The sequence below is a fragment of the Nannobrachium achirus genome (assembly GCF_963921795.1).
Source record: "Nannobrachium achirus genome assembly, chromosome: 12".
Classification (NCBI taxonomy): Eukaryota; Metazoa; Chordata; class Actinopteri; order Myctophiformes; family Myctophidae; genus Nannobrachium; species Nannobrachium achirus.
The window spans coordinates 15350376-15363973 of NC_137832.1; the positions used below are offsets into that span (position 1 = coordinate 15350376).

The 13598-nt window shown below is 40.2% G+C and overlaps 1 protein-coding gene across 1 annotated transcript in view; it reads left to right on the forward strand.

The window, feature by feature from the left end:
* Nucleotides 1-214: 214 nt before the first annotated feature.
* LOC308296111 (endophilin-B2-like) overlaps nucleotides 215-13598 on the forward strand; it is a 29458-nt gene continuing 16074 nt past the window's right edge. Inside the window, exons 1-5 of the mRNA XM_080739240.1 lie at nucleotides 215-325; nucleotides 1532-1673; nucleotides 5183-5311; nucleotides 10839-10972; nucleotides 11768-11860. Coding sequence (XP_080595366.1) covers nucleotides 263-325; nucleotides 1532-1673; nucleotides 5183-5311; nucleotides 10839-10972; nucleotides 11768-11860 — 561 coding nt within the window. The 5' untranslated portion in view covers nucleotides 215-262. The remainder of the gene's footprint in view (nucleotides 326-1531; nucleotides 1674-5182; nucleotides 5312-10838; nucleotides 10973-11767; nucleotides 11861-13598) is intronic.

Here is a 13598-nt window from a genome sequence, read left to right on the forward strand (position 1 = left end):
ACCAAATAAATGTGAAAATACAAATATTTACCATCTGAAGATCAAGTTATCATATCTTCTCCTCTATCACGTCACGTGCGCTTTATTCATGGGACGGGTGTGTGACTTATTGCTAATATTTAAGTCATAATAAATAAACCCAGCCCCATCAATAAGTCATACAGATAAGTAACAACAGCGACATCTAGGGGCCGTTGACATTTCGTACTAGTGGCTTGGGTCGTGACAGACCCAACGTTTAGCACACAGACAGTCAATAATAATGGACTTCAACGTAAAGAAACTAGCCTGCGATGCCGGGGTGTTTTTCTCTCGGGCGGTTCAGGTAATTATGTCACTGGTCATTCCTAAACATGTCGCTTTCATTTTGACAGTTGTCAGTTGAATCGGTAACGTTAGAGGCTAACTGCCCACCGTATAAGGTTAGCATTAGGCTAGCTAGTACTTATTCGGTGCATATGTAGATTAATGACCGTGTCACACGTTACTTTGAGACTATTCTGCAGTTTAAATTGAGATTGTCAAACGTAGGCTCCAGAATTACCATGTTAAATGTTATTAAAAACAGTTGGCTGGCTCTAAACCAAGCATCATTGAACAGGGTGTGCGGCTTAGCTGCTAGCTACGTGCTAGCACGCCATACATCAGTTGCAGTGTTGCATAGCCGCTATAACTGCAGAAAGGTCCCATTGTTTTAGTTGAATTTCCAATGAATTGGCCTGAGGAGTTGACAGTGAGAGTGAAGAGCATTGCAGAGTTGAGTGACAGAGCGAGGGCTCGTGACAAACTCGGGACTCGAACTTGCGGTGTCACGATTACAACAGGTTTGGGTTTATCCCGCTGCGTCACGAAGCGCCTCGGTTCATTAGGCTTGTTGCTCAGAGCCATATATCTCTCTGTTTTTGCTGAGCTGCCAGCTGGGGGTTAATAAGCAATAATAAGCCACAAGAGGCGAGTGGTTACTATGCCATAATAACAGGTATACTCTGGATATAATGCCAATATAACATAGCATTCTTACAGGTTTAGGGAGACAGATGAGGGGAGCATAATAATAGTTTCTATGGTGTCACTGTCTGACACCTGCTTTAGCCAGTGGTGTAAAGTAACTAAGTACATTTTCTTTTACTTTACTGGAGTATTACCAATTTTCAGGACTCCCAATACATCTTGTATCGAAATACTGCACTTTTACTCCACTACATTTATTTAAAAACCTTAGTTACAAGTCACTTTGATATAAATTAAATCATATTACAAAACATGCATTAACCCCTTTAGGTCTTTAGTCTTTAGTCCTATTTTATACCTAGGCTATTTGAAAATAGCCAAGCTTGTAGATCTGCAATGTTCAAACATTTTGTACCTTTACTTTTGTTACTTAAAGCATTTTTATGCCAACACTTCAGACTTTTACTCAAGTACATTTTGAATTCTGTACTTTTACTTGCAACAGAGCATTTCTATATTGCAGTATTGATACTTTTACTTAAGTAATAAATGTGAGTCCTTTTTCCACCACTGGCTTTAGTTCACAGAAGAGAAGTTGGGCCATTCCGAGAAGACGGAGCTGGACGCACACTTTGAGAACCTAGCCAGCCGTGCAGACTGCACCAAAAACTGGACAGAGAAAATATTCAGGCAGACAGAGGTGCTGTTGCAGCCGAACCCAAGTAAGACCAGAACAATCAATGACATGTCATTAAATGACCCGCAGTCAGCAGATGACGGATCATCCATCCTTTGCTTTAGCGCACCATAACCATAGGAATTCATATATTTATATACGTTCAGTTTGGAAACAAAACGTAACCCTCTATGCATTTCACCCCATGTTTAGGGAGCTTGGTGGTCCCTGTTATATAGCAATAATAATATATCGCATTCGTCCAGACAATATATACCGATAATAATATATCCAATTCGTCCAGACAATATATACCCCCCCCCCCCCCTCCCCCCACACACACACGCACACACACACACGCACGCACGCACGCACGCACGCACACACACACACACACACACACACACAAATTTTAGTATATAAATAAAATAAAAACACAAGTTTTATATCCATGTGCAATTGTGCATATCCCTAAAAATAATATTATATTCTTTATCTTGCCAATTGGTGGCACTGTCACCCATGTGGCTTTACTTCAAGAAAGGACTGCTCCCCCAAGACAAAATGCCAAACGTACTTAAGCCCCTAATTTTACTGGACACACATGATGTTTTTATTTATTTAAAATGAAAAGAGGCTGATGTAAAGGTCTAAAAAAAAGTTGTTGTTTTGCTTTTAGCCAACACAACTTTTGCATGCAATAGAGGGTTAATAATAGATGCCAAACCACATTTTTATTTTATTTTATTTTATTTATTTTTACATTTTATACAACCACTGATATGCAACGAGATCAAATTACACTGTAATGAATACAGCTCGATAACAAGCGGCTTCCGTTTTTACAATGATATGCAGTACCATGTTGGAGAGCAGGGAACTCTAACTTGTGACTTTTTGATTCTCCATGCTACAGTTGATCACACTGGTGAGTATTATGCCTCCTCGATCCTCTAGTGCCCTGCCATGGAATCCTTTCATGTGTGTGGACTGCTAGTGCAGATCTTTGGTCTATAGATGAACAGGGTGGGAAATTAACACCAGCCACTGCTCCAAAAGTCTTTGTGGGGCTCAGGGTAAGAGTATCTACTGTCAAAACTGCTTTGATTTAACTGATCAATTCCAAGAATTGTATTTGGCCAGCGAAAAAAGTTAAAATTGTTTTGTTGAGTTTGGAATCCACCAGCTGCTCTGGTAGGTACTAGGTGGTCATAAACAGTTGGTTTCCTACCCTGGACACGAATTTGACCAAATCAAGTCTTTGCCATTTGGTATAAACATTCAATACAACCATGAGATCGACCTGTTAGACAGTAGACACTTTTGTTTATCCAAAGAGACTCACAATTCCTAAGGTGCTTAATAAATTACAGTGGTAATATCGTACCAATCCAGCACCACCAGTGAAGGCTTCAATCAACAATGTTGTTCCTTTTCTGGGCACACAACCTGGGCCATCGCCAGCAGGTGCTGTGGCTGGATAAATAACGAGCATGGGACATTTGAAAAGCTCAATGTTTGCGATTTATGCGTCTCTATACACCTTACTTGCCTATGAGGGGCTCTTTGGTTTCCCCCTCTCACTTTATTGCCCTGTGTGCAATTCCCACTCATTGTGTGTGACTGGTTCATAGACATTCCCCAGTATTTTAGCATCATCCATATTTCTGACTAGATGGATTGTTAACGCTGATGAGCGTAGCTTCATCTTAAGGCAGTTTTTTGGTGTGTAGTGGTGTGTGTCTTTGTAGTGTGTAAGTTATAATTATAGTCTGATGGGTCATAATCCATAGAGTTTTCCAATAACTTTTGGAAAAGTAGTTGACCTTTATCTCTATACCATTTAGAGCAGTGGTTCTCAAACTTTTTACGCCAAGTACCACCTCAGAAAATATGTGTCCCTCAAAGTACCACCATATACTGGTATGTTAAAATACAGGTGCGTAGACCCACCCCATATATGCACAGTTAACACAGGTGGCCAATTTATTCCTTGAATTCATGAAGATTTCTTAGTTTTTGTTGCATTTCTAAGCCAATAATTTGTTGACCGAACTGATCAAACAGATTTATCTATCTGTGAACTTCCCATGCAAACTGATGATATTTCTAATGTGATTAATCCTTTCTCAAATCCTCTATTAATGGCTAGGTGTGCCCTCATGCTCATTTCAGCACAGCTGGAGAGCCTATTTCAATCAATTGCTTGGTTAGAAGAACTACCTGTAGTATAATATAAATATTTCACTCCACTTATATATATTTTCTTATTTTTGGGAAACTCCTCTGAGTACCACCAGAGGGGTGCCCATGTACCACCAGTGGTACACGTACCACAGTTTGAGAACCACTGATTTAGAGTGTGATCTTTGTTGCTTCATAGTGATCCCTTAGATAGCTGTTAATTGATGTTATACATCATGAACGGCCATAGGCCTTGAATGGCAGATATTCCATTCTATTCACAGCACATTAAACATATGAAAACTTACTTCAATGGTTTAAAGCTCCCAAAAATATTTTTCTTTAATGGCGCAACATTTTGATCTTATAGGTCTTACGGCCCTTGAAGTGGATGGTAGCGTCTACACCACAACGATAAAGCCGTCATAATTGATGTGAACGCCGACATATCGTTAGCGTTAGCTTTATCGCGTCCGGTGGGAATGAGCCTTTAAGTTGCGATAACGATAATGACAATGATATGTCGGCGTTCACATCAATTATGACGGCTTCGTCGTTGTGGTGTGGACGCTGCCATCCACTTCAATTGAAAACTATATTTTTTATCGGTTATCGCGCCGAGTGGGAAAGGGCCTTTAGTCCGGCAAATGATTTGCCTGATGATGGTCAAAACGTTGCGCCATTAAAGAACTTTTTTTTGGGGAAGCTTTAAACCAGTGTGCGGATGTTTTACCTTCTTCTCCTTGATTCTTGCCTTGATGTCCATCAGCTGGCCTAAACACAGGTACAATATGTGCACACAATCTCCTCTGTGAACTTACTTCAATGAACACATACGTATGAGCTCATTGAAGGACGTTTTCAGATGTTTCAATGCTGCTTTGAATGCCATCCTGTCACATACAGAGACTGTGGTCTGCGGAAATGTATTTTAGAGATATTTTTACTACATTTAAATTTTCCGACAGAATTTTCAACAGGATTTGATACTATACGACGAGAGGTCACGCCAGTAGCACCATTTAATTATTCAGTGAATATATCTTTACAGAGCGCTACAAATTAAAATGGCGAATCCCCTCCCAAGAAATTGCATTTAGTGTACATGAAATGTTTGGAATATCAGTCATTCTAGGGCTAAAAACGGACAGGGCACAGCGATCATGTAAATCCATGTGTTTTTCTCCACCAAATTTGCTGCCATTGTCACATTTACAGATTCTGCTACCTGGCTAATGCGACTTCTGGTGAATTCATTATCTGCATGAATGGGGGGGGGGGTAGAGGTTATAGCCAAAGGACTCGAGTGTGCTGTTCCGTTTGCCTGCCCCTGCCATAAATCAGGGTCTCTCTCTCTCTCTTTCTCCACAGGCGCAAGGATCGAGGAGTTCCTCTATGAGAAGCTTGATAGGAAGGTACCGAACAGACTCACCAATGGGGAACTGTTGGGGCAGTACATGCACGATGCAGCAAAGGATTTTGGTGCTGGAGCTCCTTATGGTTAGTGTGTGAATGCTAAATAAGGTTAGATTTAACCCATTTAGAACGGGTACACATTATAGTGTATCATTATTTTATGCTTTAACTATTGAAAAATAGCAGATATACAATCTCACAGGGGAGCTTGTAGATCTGCTATTTTTGAAAAATATTGTGAAAATTAGAATTTTGACCCGATTCTATAAGTGTCTTTTGAATCCTCCTAAGGTTTTTTGAAAAACCTTATGTTTCTATGTCAGCAATCTGGCTAACCGTCGTCAAAGAAAAGGTCCTTTTCACTTAACTGGAGCTCAGTTAGTCTGTTCTTGAGAGACTACTATGTCAGAGGTTCTCAAACCTTTTCATGTCAAGGACCCCCAAAATTATACTTATTTGGCCACGGACCCCCATCTCAAAATATTTAGTTCCAGGGACCACCCAGAAGCAAAATTTGAGTTACAAACGTTCGCTTTGAAAATACATATATTCAAAGATTTGCACACATTTTCACGACTTTTTCAAAAATAGCAGATTTACAAGCTCGCATCGTGGCACTCGGTGCCGCGCTGTGAGCTTGTATTATCTGCTATTTTTCACTGGTTAAAGCATTCAATAATTCTAGGCCTAAATTAAAATTTAGACATTTAGTAAATTCACGACTTTTTCAAAAATAGCAGATCTACAAGCTCGCATCGTGGCACTCGGTGCCGCGCTGTGAGCTTGTATTATCTGCTATTTTTCACTGGTTAAAGCATTCAATAATTCTAGGCCTAAATTAAAATTTAGACATTTAGTAAATTAACCATTTTTCTTTGGGGGGGGGGGGGTTCCCCTTACATACAGTATGTTACTCAGTGGGTTCAGTATGGCATTACTGGTAAGAGGGTAACATTCTGTGTTTAGTGTAGAGTTTCCCACTGGCAATGGTGTCTGTTTGCTTTAAACATAAGCCTCCACCAAATGCCATGTTATGTTTATTTTAATCGTATTTCTATCAGCATTCACCCTTTTACTTTCTCCTGCTGTTTTTCCCCCCAGGGTGAGAGTAAAGCCTAATAGACAATGAAAGCCATTGAGCTTTATTGAATTTCATCCTCTCTTTTCCAATCATTCTGTTGCTCGCCGCCCTAAAGGCTGGCTTCCTTTCGTCAGCCCAATAGAAATAAATCATGGTCTCTCCCCTCCCTGGCGAACATAAAGATCAATATTGCTCTTCTTTTACAGCATTCAGTTGCAGCCTTGTCTCTGCAGTCTGCAGCAGCACGTATGATATCTATTAGGGGTTTCTGATTAGGAATTTGGGGGGCCGATTCATGCATATCAGATTATTTTCCTCAGGATTGGCCAATTCCAATAACCAATCTTAAAAAAGAAGAAAATGTTTACTCTTAGCTACTACAGTGTCTGTACGACCCATTTTGGTAAGCTCTTTTAACAAAAACAAGAAATCATTAGGATTTTGTAATTTGGCAGATCCCAACTTGCATGATTTATATTTGTGGCCTATCAATAAGGGCATGCCTTGGGTCTGTGTTGAATGTCAATGGAGGAATTAAAATGGCTAGCTCAATCCAGAATCAAAAGTGGCAATATCATGTGCTGTCCATGCAGCTTCATGGAATAGAGTGATAGTTTTTGCGACCGTCAGGTCGCAGTTACTATCAAAACCTCCACCGGAGGTCAGTCACTCTGTCAGTCTGTCTGTCACGTCACACTTTTGCCCTACTCATATCTCTGCCACCGTTGCCCCTATCCATGCCAAAATTTTGCACACACACTCCTTGGCTGCCAAACCACAACCTCCATTCCTCATTTCTCACATGGCCCTCTTCTAGCGCCACCATGAGGCTGATTCTTGCAAAACACATTTTTGGACACTGCTCCTACAGATTTTGCCCTACAATCACGCAAAGCGGTACACGGTATCTCTAAAGTCATGTCATGAACATGGATCTGTCCCATTTGGCTACCATTGCCTTCTAAAGTTTGTGTATGTAACCTGACGGTTGCTTATCTCCCGATTAGGGAGTCTTACTAGTTTATTAACTAATTTATTAATCCATTCATTCATTCATTTGTACTGCGTTTAAAGTTTTTCTTTCCACCGTTTTCCTCACATGTACTAGCTATGAGTGACTCTTAAGTGACTAATCAAATGTTATGAAAGAATGACATGATGTCCAGTGTTGCATTGGTGATTCAATGTTCGGCGGTATGCTGTTAAGCACGTCGCTTAACACCTACATTGCAGGCGTTAACAGATTCAGACAATGGTGCGGTGACGCGAAACGTTCTCAGGTGGTAATATGGGGGTTATTTTGAATCGATGCATGCCCCTGTGCGTGAGAGGTGTGACACTAGTCAGAAAAAGATATGGGGCGGCCCGTACGCATGTGACCGGACCATTGCAACACTGGGTACTGTATGTCCTAGATTTTATTGTGGTTAGCAATTTGTGGCAGGATACCCATGTTATGTTATTCTGAAAATTGAGGAACATCACACACTCATGTACGTTTGTTGATTTGCGGCCTTGCTCCTTCTGTCAACTCCGTGAAGAGTTCCTGATTTTCAAAAAGAACAACTTGCTGACACGGCACAATTTATTACTATGCTTTGAATACCTTGCGATACTTGATAACATTTAATATTTTGGCTGGACAATAACTTGTCCTTTCCCAACCATCTCCAGTGCCAGATAACAATTATGAGTAGTCTAGACTCTAGCCCATTTAGACTTGAGGCAGATTTTTTAGAAACGCCTTGAAAAATGTGCCATCCATTAAATATATCAGGCAACATCTAAAAGTACACAGATGTTTTCCCGGTTTAAAAAGGTATAACAACGTATAGGCTTTCCCGATCTTAACCCATTTAGGCCTAGGATTATTGACCGCTTTCTCACAGCGCGGCACCGAGTGCCGCGCTGCGAGCTTGTAGATCTGCTATTTTTAAAAAATCATGATATTTCTTTGCAAGTCTTTGAATATATCTATTTAAAAGCGAACATTTGTAACTCAAATATTTGCTTCTGGGTGGTCCCTGGAACAACATATTTTGAGATGGGGGGTCCGCGGCCAAATACCTGTAATTTTGGGGGTCCTTGACATGAAAAAGTTTGAGAACCACTGATTTAGAGGAAGGATTTAGTAGTCGGGTCAAAGATCGGGTCAAAGATATTCATAGACTTGCACACATTTTCACGATTTTTCAAAAATAGCAGATCTACAAGCTCGCAGCGCGGCACTCGGTGCCGCGCTGTGAGCTTGTATATCTGCTATTTTTCTAAGGTTAAAGCATACAATGATGGTTAAAGTGGTTAAAATCTAACGCGACTCGGGCGCGTTCCAGGTATTTGAGAGTTAAGTAATGGCTAGGGTGAGGTGGGCGATATGGTGATAAATATCGTTGAGACGATAGAGTGTCTCCACGATATGCCTTTTCAGAGATATCGTATATATTGTGATCGGGGGAGCCTTATAAAAAATCCTGTTGAATTGTCAATACAGAGATTCAATGCTTTATTCATTTAAACCTGCATTTTGGTCTAAATCAGTAGTTCTCAAACTTTACAATGTCAAGGTCTCCCCTTAACTCTGACAGTGTACAAATGAAACCAAATGGACCTGTAAGGGTCTATTTGGTTTCATTTGTACACTGTCCGAGTTACATACTTCAATTTAGGGGTAAGGGTCAATTTAGACCTCCCAAAAGTACTGGACCCCACTTTGAGGACCACTGGTCTAAATGGTCTGTTACTCCCTTTTCTTTTAGTTTTAATTGCCTTGTAGCTGGTAACCATAAAAACCAACAAGAATTGTGATAAGATTGTGTATCGTGATACCACAAATATATAGTGATATTGTATTTTTCCATATCACCCCCACCCTAGGATGGGGTATGGTGTATTATGGTCTTAAGCCCGTGCATGATGCGTCACCGAATGTCACATGAACGTTTTCATGTGAGGTGTTTTGTAATGATAATAAAAAAAAATCATTATCTGTCAGCCAATAGCACTAGCAAGTGCTCTTTTCTTGGCACGAGTCTGATCTGATACTATATCAGATCACATGAATAATGTGTGTCTGCGTAGACATGGCAAGTTTAAGCCTGCCGTGTTCTGAATCTGTTTATATTAAGGGGAGGGGAAATCCCACTTCGTTCACACCTCTTTTGTATTTACGTTGAAAAACGTACATACAATACGTTATCATTTATTTTGCAATTTAGAGTAAAAAAAATGCTGCAAGTCTATGTAGGTGTATTGTGTCTTGTAGTGGTTGTTTGGTATCTCGGTTGCGTTCTATCCATTATTCATGTGTGTGGGTTGCTAGCTGTTGGAGCTGCAAGTCTCCTCATATCAGCATACATTGCGTTGGTAACCGACTTAGCAACAGTTGTGCATTAGTTAAATGTCCGCTTGTCTCATACTATTAATTCATGATTTAAGAAAAGATGTTAAAAGTAATTGGTGTGCTTGCTTGCTATAGGAAACACACTATTGTTCTCGGTCCGAGAATTCTTTGCCAGGAAAATGATCCTGGTTTTTGTTAACCTTTGCACACAAGAAAAGTTAAGCTTTTGGTCATGCTTCACACACTGTCATCACTGTTGTCATGCGTCTCATGACATCACAATATAAAATATAAATAGTAAGACGGAATTCAGATCCCAGTGGATTCCTCGCGACTTGCGTCAGTGCAACCACACTGGCAATTTCCCAGAATTTGCACCTTTCTAGTTTGATGTTGTTGTTTGCCTTAATAATAGTGTACACAGCAGTACCTATTTAACCACGTGAACCCTACCAGGGTAAAAAGCAACAAAATCTCAACTACTATTTTTAGAAATAGCCGATCTACAGTACAAGCTCATAACGTGTTCCATTGCGACCCATTGTGTGTGCTTGTATAGCTGCTTTAAAGGTAATATCCCCCCCCCATGTGATTACTTTATTCAAATTGATAGTTTTATAATCAATAATTAAAATGATTACTTCAATTAACTGTTAACACCACGAAGGGGTGGGAGATTAATTTGAACTAAACATACATTTGTATGATATTCAGATTTCCACTATTTGGATGTCGTCTCAAGTGTAGTAGGCCCACTGTCATGTCATAGCTTGTGAAATGATAGTGGAACCTCACTATAATTTTGTGAGCTTGTGAAGAATAACCATAGTCTATGAGCTGCTACAACTTACTTTGCTGACATATCAGGCTTTTTGATTAATTCAATCTGGTTATTATGGAAATGATTGTTTTGCTTGTTTGTGCATCTTTTATATCGTCGTTGTCGGCTGGAAACCTCGTATCTCCAAGTTTCAAATGTGTACTTTCTTTCGCAAAGTAAAGCCCTGCTTCATCACACAAGGTCGTCACACAAAAGTAGTGAAAACAGCAGATCTACAAGCACACAACGCCAGATCGGCTGTTTTCACTAGTTTAAATCATTTCTAAAATGATAGATGCAAAACGAACGCTTTTGGACATACAAGGTTTTCACCCGACAACGACGATATGCATATTTTTTCCCCCAACAGGAGCCACTTTGATCAAGGTGGGGGAATGTGAGAGGAGGCTTGGAGGTGCAGAGAGGGAGTTCCTCCAGGCTTCAGCCATCGGCTTCCTCGGCCCACTCCGTAACTTCCTGGAAGGAGACTGGAGGACCATCTCAGTGAGTTTGAACTCTACCTGCTACGACATGGGACCTTTGTTTTGACTACGGTTTTTAAGTGTTTTTATTCTGCTTCTGAATATATTTTATTTTATTTATATTATCATAATACATTAATGATAAAAACTAGACTTGTCCTCAACAACCCATAAATGTTTAGAATATAGGGATATTCCACTTTCAAAAAAAAACTTTTGTTATTTTATTGTCTACTTTTATTTATTTTTAATACATTTTTATTGTATTAAACTTTTTTCCATTTTCCCAAAAAAAGATTAAAAATAAATGAAAAAGTTATCGGAAAAACATGGCTAGCTCATGTATTAATTAGGAGGACAGTTTGAGTCACCAGGAAAAAAGACGGGTGTTTTTGATGAAGCTATCATGTTTAAAATGGAGTTTGTACAGGAATGGGCCCTGTATAAAATGATAAAATGAATATCAAATATCTAAATATTGAATCAAGCTAATTAAAATCTGTCCAGGGTGTTCACAAAACCCTGAGTAGACAATAAAATGACACCGTTTTTTGGAAAGTGGAATATCCCTTTAATTAGGTTACGTTAAATGATGTGGAATCTGTCTTAATTTGAGATGTTCGGCTTTTCCAATGAAAGAGTTTGAGACTTTTGAGTGCAGCCACCAGAGGGTAGCAGTGTAAATGTCCCCTCCCAAGTCACAGGATCAATAGTGAACTTTAGAACCTACCATTTATAGTACATTTCACGTCATTGTGTTGCACCACGTGAGTAAGCTGCTTGACAAGTGTCTTTCTCCCATCAACGTGGGCTTCAGAAAGAGAGGCGTCTCTTGGAGAACCGTCGTCTGGATCTCGATTCCTGCAAGGCCCGCCTGAAGAAAGCCAAGCTGGCAGAAGCCAAGGCTGCGGTGAGTGAGTCCCCCATGTGCAGCCCTTCCCCTCCACGTCCTTTACACTTCCATCCGTCTCCCCCAAACACCCAACCCACCCATCATTTGTTTAATTCCTTTACTGGCTGGCATTGGGGTGTTTTTCCCCCTGACTAACATGTGTTTTTATTCTAATGTTCACAGTGCGAGGGAGATGTGAGTATTTTTGAAATATTGTGTTATCCCCCTCTTGCCTGGTTTTTTCCCCCCTTTCTCACATGCTTTGGCAATGTCACCATTGGCACTGTGGAATCTGATTATTCACACAGCTGGAGTGGAAAGGCAATGAGTGGGCAGGGAAAAAAACAGTCTTTAACTATTGTAGATTTTGTAAGGTGAACATATTGAACTTCCAGCGAGGTAGGAGTGTAACCCCGGTCGAAAAGCCACTTTTGCATAAATGTTGCTAAAAACCGAATTAATTGGTAAATGGTAAAAGTGGTTGGCTATGTTCTCAGATATTGTTCAAATAATTGAATTCCTATCCTTATAACTATAAACTAACTCATTATGACCTTTGAATCCAGGCAGTAGAGCATCCGATCGCAATAGAAAGATTTGGGTATATTCTTTGTTGGTTCCAGGGGATTGGAAATTGGGACCCACACACTGCTTCCTATGTCAAATTCCTACAATAAACGTTTCCATATAATAATAAGAATTCTGAAGAATCTGCGTGTTCATACAAATGTAGCATTCGCGTTAAGTTAACAATTGTTAACATATTGCAGTCAATGCATGTTGTACAAGCCATTAACACATATCTGTAAATGTTTTAGATGCAGGAAAATTTAAGAGAATGTAACTCCAGATCAACTGAATGCACAAGGTTCCACTGAGTCTTTACGCACTTATACAGTGCACCACCTTGGCAACGATGGCTCCCGATTAGGGAGTCTTACTGGTTTTATTTTGACAATATTTGTCCCAGGACCAGACAAAACCTCCATAACCATACACCGAGTCACCTCGCTTGTTTCTTCCCACACACAAGCCCTGTTCTTGGGCAGCTGAGCCACAGTAGTGGCCGCTGTAAAAAGCCTGGAGCGACGTCAAGACACGCCCCTCGCGACTGCAGACCTAGCGGTGCTAGCTCTGTTTCACCATGAATATAGCTAATTCATTCAGGTCAATTATAAAAATAGCATACATATCGTTGGTCATGGTCGCTGACAAAGTTAAGTGTTCACTTTAGTATTAGAGTGTGTTGCAGCGTACTTCCCACAGTCACTTTTCAATGCATTTAATGGGGCTCACGTGACCGACAGTCCAGAAATTACGTGCTGTTTTGACACGTCATTGACAAATATTTCACAACTATTAGACAGTTCTATTAACACAAAGTAGAGCCCATTGTGTTGCTTTTCTTTTAAAAGCACTTACGTGCTGCTGTAAATGTGTTGCTATAACCGCACGTTTACAGGAGCACGTACAGTAGGTGTGTGCTGCTGTAAATGTGTTGCTATAACCGCACGTTTACAGGAGCACGTACAGTAGGTGCAATTAAACAGTTTGGAGTCCTACAGTGCGTGAGCGTTTCTTTTCTTTTATCTTGTACTGGTCTTCGCCCAGCACCAGCCAAACCTCCGGTTTGGTACACATGCATGTCCTTCCTCCAGGGTACCCACGGTCATGAAATTCCTGGAAATATTTGGAAATTAGAAAAATATTTGTCTATGCATAGTTTTTGACTATTGATTGTAATAAAAAAAAAAGA